Below are 9094 nucleotides of genomic sequence, written 5' to 3'. Positions count from 1 at the left end.
TAAATAAAGTGTTACCAAATCACTAAAGTGTATACACATTGACTCTGTCTTTATCTCTTTATTTGTTTAACAGCTTGTATTATTTATTGATTTAAGAGCCATAGAGGACAGCAGGAACCACTGTATTAATATGTGATACAATACAGATATCTACTGTACCCCCCCCCCCCCCCCCCCCCCCCTGTGCTTTTCAAATCTATGCATGTGAACCTGAACATGTTTAAGGAACACGTCTGATCTTCATGGCTACAGCTTTCAGGGAGTAAAAACTCTTCCAGGTCCTCCAGTTTGCAGTTGTGACAGCCGTGATTCCCCGGCGGTAAAGACCATTGATGTTAGCCATAAAACAGTTCTTGTACCAAAATGCACCAGAATATTGACTTGCACAGTTGATGCTATGCTGCAGCTGGTCCTGATCTTTGTCAAAGGTTGAGAATTTCATTCCATTGTGATAGGTCAGAGAGTCTCCTGCTCCTCCATCCCTGAAGCCAGCAACCTGCAGCAGTGGTGGAAAAAGTACTCACATTTGTTACTTAAGTAAAAGTACCAATACTGCAATGCAAAAAAATACTCTGTTAGGGTGCCCTCACACCAAAATACCTATGAGAGTGGAATCCGCGTTCCGCCAATGCATTTCAATGAGAAGGGAGCGTTTTTGCAGAAATCCTCTGCTGGCATGAAACCGCTTCACTCTCACTGAAATGCATTGGCGGAACGCGGATTTCACTCTATAGGTATTTTGGTGTGAGGGCACCCTTACAAGTAGAAGTCTGGTATTGGGAATTTACTTGAGTAAAAGTACATGTTACATTTTTTTCCAAAATATATACAATGATTTGAAAATAGCAGATATATAAAGGTATCTATCTAGATCTACAAGCTACAAGCACATCACAGCACGTTGTGAAAAAATTAAATACTCATTACAAATACTCTAATCAGGCTTTTGTGACCACCCTGGACAGATTTGAATTTGCTTGATTCAGTATTTACAATGATTTGAAACTAGCAGATCTACAAGCTCACATCAGGACACTTTGTGTGCTTGTAGATCGGCTATTTTCAAATAGCCGAAGTCTAGATAGGGCTGAAGTGGTTAATGTACAGTAGGCTATGTTTTATAATAATAATCAATATCCACAAAGTAACTAGTAACACAAGTGTTCAAATAATTGTAGTGGAGTAAAACTACTATATTTGTCTATGAGATGTTGTGGAGTAGAAGCTGGCCGTGTTTTTTCAAAACATTGCATTTTTTGGGAAAATGTATATTGGTGCATTTATATAGCGCTTTTATCCAAAGCGCTTTACAATGTGCATTACATTCACACACCGGCGGTGGTGGAAACCATGCAAGGCACCGAGCTATCTATCTATCTATCTATCTATCTATCTATCTATCTATCTATCTATCTATCTATCTATCTATCTATAATATAACGTTAATGGAGTTACAATGGGTTTGTATAGGAAAGGGGTGGGTCTGAAAAAATAAATATCAAATATCTAAATACTGAATCAAGCAAATTAAAATCTCTCCAGGGTAGTAACAAAAGCCTGATTAGATGATAAAATGAAAGTGAAATATCCCTTAAAGTACAGTACTTAAGTAAATGTATAGTTACTTTACACCACTGACCTGCAGCCTGTAGCCATCAGCCTCAGAACCCACAGAGAAAGAGGAGTAAGAGGCAGACGCTGTGTTTCCCTCAAAGTCTTCCATGTCCACCCTCAGCTCATACGTTCTGTTCTTGGTGAGGAGATGCATGTTCTCCAGTCCCAGCCAGTACTCGCCTGATGCGTCTCCAAACCCAGCCTTGTACGGAGCCCAGGGTCTGTAGAAGTCCACTGTGCCGTCCACTCTTCTCTGGATGACTGTCCACTTCCCTCCATCTGTGTCCATGTCACAGTAGACCTTGACAGGTGCAGTAGTGGGGTAGATGGTGTACACACCACTCTGTGTGGTGATTCCCTCACAGTCCAGGCGCCACAGAACTGCAACAACAAGTATCATCTTGAAGTCTTAAAACTGTTATGACTCGCAAAAACAAGGTAAATCAGGCTATCTGGTTGGCTAATATTGTTAATGACGTTACGCCGCGCCCCGACTGTACTCTCTGTCTGTCTCCCGGAGAGAGCTGACGGCAGTGTGAACGTGAATTGCGATAACACTATAGGATTTAGAGGTGTAAAAATGATAAAGATTCCACAACTTCATGGCATATTTAATGCTAAAAATGTACACCTTTTTAACAAACTAGCCATCAACAATAATAGTATCAGAGGATATCAGAATGAATGAATAGACAGGGAGGCATCAGCGTACTGCTGGAACTCAGTCGACTAACGAACTGAGGCTGATTTATTAAGTGCTTTCTTATACTGTATACAACAGGGTAGACTTCCGGTAAGCACTACAAAGTAAGAGTTCATAAATACAATTGAGAGCATATATTATCTCAACAACTTACGTTATATGAGCGGGTGGTACAAATACAGGGAACCAGGGGTCCATTTGGTTCCATCTGTACCCTTGAGTTTTTTTCCCCCCGATCGCATAACCGCATTACTGATTCTCACAGACAGACGGACAACCAGACCAGTTATCGAGAGTTGGATCATGAAAATTCCACTGATTCTACGCTAGAACAACCGGTTGCAATATGTTAAGTTGCGAGGGTGCAAATAAATGGACCACTGGTTCCACCTGTACCTTCACGGGCGGGCGTATTGTGTGCATTGTTAGTGGTGGAAAAAGTATGGAAGAAGACAGTGGTGTAAAGTAACCAAGTACATTTACTTAAGTATTGAAGTACAATTTTAGTTATTTGTACTTTACTTCAGTATTTACAATTTACAATACATTTACTTCTACTCCACTACATCTCGGATTCAAATATTGCACTTTTACTCCACTACATTTATTTGAAAACTTAAGTGACTAGTTACTATGCAGTTATAAATTATATAAAACATACATTAACAACTTTAGCCCTATTTTATACCCAGTATTTGAAAATAGGCATTGCGACGGGTTGTGAGCTTGTAGATCGGTTATTTTAAAACATTTTGCTACTTTTACTTTTGGTACATTTTGATGCCAATACTTTTGTACTTTTATTTGAATATTTCTACGTCGCAGTATTGATGCTGTTACTTAAGTAAAACATTTGAGTACTTTAGGTGGCCACCTCTCCAAGAGCCCACATATCCCTATTGGCCAGTTGTCCAGGTGCCCACCTCAACAGGTGCCCACATGTCCCTAGTGGCCAGTTGTCCAGGTGACCACCACTCCAAGTGCCCACATGTCCCTAGTGCCCAGATGGTTTTGGTGGCCAGTTGTCCAGGTGCCCACCTCTCCAAGTGCCTATGTGTCCCTAGTGCCCAAGTGTCTGTCTGTCTGTCTGTCTGTCTGTCTGTCTGTCTGTCTGTCTGTCTGTCTGTCTGTCTGTCTGTCTGTCTGTCTGTCTGTCTGTCTGTCCATCCATTAGTCTCTATCTCTCTAAAAACATCCCAGAAAGGCCCTGACTGTGTGGGGCCCAAGGCAGCCAGGCACATGTCCCGAGTGCCCATGATTCTGCTTGTCCGTCCGTCCGTCCGTCCGTCCGTCCGTATATATATATATATATATATATATATATAATTTTCTTTTTTTCTTTTTTAAGGGAAAAAATTGCCTAGAGCAAAACACGGCCCTGACTGCGTGGGGCCCCAGACAGCCACCTAGGGCCGGCCCTGCGCCACCTGCCCAGCCACAGGAAAAGTAGATGATCAGCGAGGCATTTTTGTATTATGTTTTTTTACACAATTGAACAACGGACACAGAGTTAGCAAAAATGTGGACAGACTGGCTGGTACGTATTCTGATTAAGGTAGTGAGATTATATCCAAGATTTATCATCAACAAAAAGGCACACATGGACACTAATGGTAAAAAGATATATATAGTTACTGGAATTTTCTACGCCACCTAAATAATAACACAACCTCCTCCAGTCCCATGCGATGCGTGCCCATGTGGAATGGATGAGCTAAGCGGGCCGTGGCCCCACCTCCCCACGCGGTCTGGGCTGTCTGAAAGTGAGTTAGTCTTTTTTAGCACCAATATAATAGGAGTCAGGACAAATCAAATGGCGATCTGAGACATGTCGACCTGTTGATTGTTGTTAATGTTTGGGTTTTTTGATGTTGGAAATTAAATAAATGCCTCGCTGGTCTGTTTTTTGTGTATTCCACTATTCCTAATCCTACCCCTGCTCTCCATTGCAGAAAGCAACATAATGATTGAAGCTTGCACGTTAGAGTAGCGTCCCTCCGTCAACACAATGTTACATGCGTAGGCTAATTAGTTACACCATAGCATTTGCACGATCGCGAATGTGTCACTGTGTGCGTTCGGTGTGCGACGCGTGCTCTATTAACGCGCGCGCGCACACACACACACTCACACACACACACACACACACACACACACACACACACACACACACACACACACACACACACACACACACACACACACACACACACGACGGACGGTGTATCTTTCTGTCTCTGTATCCATTTTTTTGTATCCATTAAAACGGTCCGTCCGCGCCCCCCGCCCCTGCCGAAAACCGAAAGAGAAAAGGTGTTTCTAAAAGCTGTTTATGTGTTTGCAGCGTGTGTATCTTGTACAATAACAATACTATCCGTGTTGTGTCCAAAAATGCCATACGATTGCCTGCTGCGGCCATGGCTGCGGCTGCTACTGTGTGACGTGTGTGCACTGTGCACTGCAGTCGCACACATGCGCAGTAGGGTGGGAGGGGGTCCTAGCGAGAGGTGGCTAAAATATATGCCTGTATAAAAAAATCGTTTTTTATTAATTGTATGACATTTAAGTACAATCATGGCGACAAAAATAGCTTAGTTGCTTGCCAGAGTATTGAGCAGTGTACATGCCAAGCGGGGAACCGTTACGTTTACTGGTTTGCTGGGAATAGGCTTTCATGGCCTCCATGGCCTCCCTCACCAATAATATTATTAAGATATATATATATATATATATATATATATATGGCTAAGTGGTTATATATTTGTTGTAATAATAAAAATACGGTGGAGTAAAAGCACAATATTTGCCTCTGAGATGTAGTGGAGTAGAAGTAAAAGTATTGAAAATTGGAAATACTCCATAACCATAAAGTACAAATAATAATTGTACAGTACTTAAAGCTATACTGTGTACTGGGGGGCACGGTGGCGCAGTGGTTAGCGCTTTGCCTCACAGCTAGAAGGTCCTGGGTTCGATTCCTGCCGGGGGACGCTGTGGGTGCTGGGGGTGTGTTTCTCCCTCCGCATCATCAGCGCCCACACCCTAGGTGGGGTCGGCGATAGGGCCTTTCTGTGTGGAGTTTGCATGTTCTCCCCTTGTCTCCTAGGGTTGATACCCTCACAAAAACATGCAGTAATCCTAGTCTCAATAATGCCTCGCCCTGGCCAGCCGGGGCGCTTGATGGAGGGGAAAGGAACTGGTTGGAATAACGTGTTCCTTCCACGCGCTACGTCCATCCCAGGGAAATCCCCCCTGTCAGGTGAAAAGAAACAACTTGGACTCCTCATGCATAGAAGGAAGCATGAGGTCAGTCCGTTGTCTCCCCAGGCGCGGCAGAGGGAGAGCAGAGCCCAGGATTACATAGGCAATTTGCACTGGGTGAAAATGGGTTGCAAAATCGTGGGATAAAAAAAAAAAAAAAAAAAAAAACTATACTGTGTAAGTTGCTCAACTAGTGGACAGTAGCTCTATAGCAAACCGCGGTCGCGTCCGCGTCTTTCGGCCTCACACCCCCGCGTCAGCCTCCACCTCGCCGTGATCTATCTTTAGAGGGGTCCCTGGTTCCTGTGCGTTCAGGCATTCCGGAGAAACAGACTCCTTCACCCGAGTATAGAGACACACGGGCGCCTACAAATATGGCCGCCCTATTGTGATAGCGACCCCACTTCAAGATGCGCTGTGATTGGCCGGCAGTGTATAACCCTCGCTGTGATTGGCCGGTAGTGTATGATGACGTAATTTTTCCGCGAAAACGACCCGGGTCAGGATCATAGGAAACATATAAAGAGAAGGCTTTAGAAGCTGAAAATAACGGAGTGGGTGTTCTAAAACTTTAGCGATTTAACAGTTAGGACAATTTTAAGATTTGTTTTATAAAAAAAGTTACATGGTATAACTTTAAAGGACGACTTCCCCACTTTTCAACCTATCTACATATAATGGGTCCTCACTAATGTTCAAGATAAAATAGCACAAATGTTTTCAACTTGATCTGTGTCTCTTAGGAGAGTTGTGGGCGGTTCAAAAACCTGTCTGCCAGTGACATCGTCGTTAGGCAGATTTTCTTTTTAAAATATATTTAGATTTTTATTATAACGAGAACAATGGCTTGGCTTCCATTGTAACATGGCAACTTTTCAGACATAAGCTTGGATTCCCCATCGATGATGTCACTGGTAGACGGGTTTCTGAACTGCCCACAGCCCTCCTATGAGACACAGGCCGAGTAGATTTCTTTTTGCTATTTCACAGATACTGTAGGTTGAAAAGTGGTGAAGTCGTCCTTTAAGTACAGTACTTAAGTACAATTCTGTCTTACTTTTATAGGCTCATTCTTGTCTGGTTATCAATGGTAAAACTTGTTTTATCTATATATAAAAGTAAAGTAACCAGTAGTTACTTTTTAAATTGTGGTAATCAGATTACGTTACTGACTACAATTTTTTGCAAGTAACGTGTAACTGTAGGGGATTACTTTTTAAAAGTAACCTTCCCAACACTGCACACACACACACACACACACGCACACACACACACACATACACATACACATACACATACACATACACGCATGCACGCGCACGCACACAGACACACATACACACACACACACACACACACACACACACACACACACACACACACACACACACACACTCGGACGGACACACTCGGACGGACGGACGGACGGACGGACGGGTACAACAGGTATTACATAACCAGGTGGGACAAACAAATACTTACTGTACAGTTCCTGCATTTTGTTCTCACTGACATTCAGCCTGGTTTCTACAGCAGACAGCTGAGCACCATGAGCTGAAATCAAAACAACATGAATATTTAATTAATATAACACGTGTTCTTGGGCCTTTCACGGCAATCGGGCGCTGCATGTGTGATTTGAGGCATTTTGTTCCAAAAATGTGTTATGCAAAAGTTGACCCGGTGGTGGCGCTATAACAGGCCAATGTGAGAAGGGTGGCATCTGTTCCTTAACCTAGTGGGAATGTGTGTGCAAAATTTCACGCACACATCGCAGGCTATGTTCATGATTTGAGGCGTTTTTGGCCACTTTGTCACAGCTATATATATTTTTGTGTGCACTTCATAGGCATGTTAGATAAAGGTCCTTACATTACGGGTAGAATGTTTCATACAAATTGCTCAAAAATCCAAGGATAAAAACAGGTTTAAGTGTTTTAGAAACTGCTCAAAATGATATGAGCCCCCTTTGGCCAATTGGGGTAAGACTGGTTTCAGTGATATTTGGACTAACCCTCTACAGTATTTTATCAAGAAAATGTGACTTTACATGTATGTTTTAGAATTTAGAGGCAGAAGAATAATTTGCATAAAACTGCAATATTCATTGAATTATAAAAAAAAACAATTAAAAAATGAAAATCCGATCAGACAGATCTTTCTACAGTTCATGTAAAAATAAGTTCTGCCTATGTGATGCGAAAATCCCAGGATAAAAACGGGTGCAAGCGTTTACAAATTGCTCAAAATGGCGGAAAATCTAAGGATGGAGCTTACTTGACTAAGACACAGGTGTGTTCCTCTTGAGTAAAGGCATGCGTGTAAGCAAGTTGCATGACTTCAAGACAAACAAGCCATGACTTATGCCTATTTAAAGTAAGAATTTTCAAACACTTTGTATAGCCCCCCCCCCCCCCCCCCCCCTTTGGCCAATTGGAATAAGATTGGTTTCAGTTATATTTGGACTAACCCTCTACATCTTTGCCAAATGTCATGAACATGTGACTTTGCATGTATGATTTAGAGGCAGAAGAATAGTTTGCATAAAACTGCAATATTCATTGAATTATTACAAAATAATATTTAAATAAAAAACAAATCCGATCAGACAGATCTTTAGATATTGGTCTAAAGTTCATGTAAAAAAAAGGTTCTGTGCGCGTGACGCAAAAATCCCAGGAGGAGATAGATTTTTACTGTTTTTCATATAATTCAAAATTGTGGGAGAGCTAAAGGTCAGAGGTCAGAAGACAGTGTGGCAAAGTTGTTTGCATGAGGAGACGCATACAGTATGTGTGTCCAGGTTTCATGGCTGTATGTCAAACAGAGCATGAGCTATACCTGTTCAAAGTTTGCACTTTCAAAGGCTTTTGCCGAGTTTTGTAAAAAGTGACTGCACGGTGAAGCCGCAGTGCCTTAGCAAAAACATGTTTCTTCTCCTCTCTCTCCAGACTCATTTCCCTTTGAAAATGCATTGAGTGTTTAAAGTTATATACAGAGCCCTAGAAGTGCCACATTGAAAAATATTTTCAAAGCGTAGGAACACTACTATATATAGTGTAGCAAATAGCAATCCTTTATTAACCTGAATAAACAAAATCCTAAAAATCGAAAAAAGTTTTCTTGATATAATTAAATCATTCAATATATATAATACAAAATACTTATTTTCAGGAAAGAAATGTTTGATGCAATGAAATCCTTTCTGCATTTGCATCCAGACATGGACAGTGGTTCTCAACCAGTGGTCCCCACACCAGTGGTCTCCAGGGGCGTTCCAGGTGGTCCCCTGATAAAGAACCAAATGGTAACCAAATGGACCATTATAAAGATCTTAACTGTAAGGGTAAAATGAAATCCACTTGGTTTCATTTTACACTTACTTTAAAGGTCCATTTGGTTACCAACTCTCCATCATTTAGATGGGGACCAGCTGGAACTCCCCTGAGGACCACTGGTGTGGGGACCACTGGTTGAACTTGAAAAGCACCGGTCTATTCAAAGAAGAATATAGAC

The 9094-nt window shown here is 41.9% G+C and overlaps 1 protein-coding gene across 1 annotated transcript in view; it reads right to left on the bottom strand.

Moving 5' to 3' along the window:
* Positions 1–220: 220 nt before the first annotated feature.
* Positions 221–9094, bottom strand: part of LOC308291068 (microfibril-associated glycoprotein 4-like) — a gene marked incomplete at both ends in the record, with an annotated part of 28303 nt that continues 19429 nt past the window's right edge. Inside the window, 2 exons of the mRNA XM_080732981.1 lie at positions 221–482; positions 1626–1995. Coding sequence (XP_080589107.1) covers positions 221–482; positions 1626–1995 — 632 coding nt within the window. The remainder of the gene's footprint in view (positions 483–1625; positions 1996–9094) is intronic.

Source organism: Nannobrachium achirus (genome assembly GCF_963921795.1).
Source record: "Nannobrachium achirus genome assembly, chromosome: 9".
Lineage (NCBI taxonomy): Eukaryota > Metazoa > Chordata > Actinopteri > Myctophiformes > Myctophidae > Nannobrachium > Nannobrachium achirus.
This window is presented reverse-complemented; position numbering and strand designations above follow the sequence as displayed.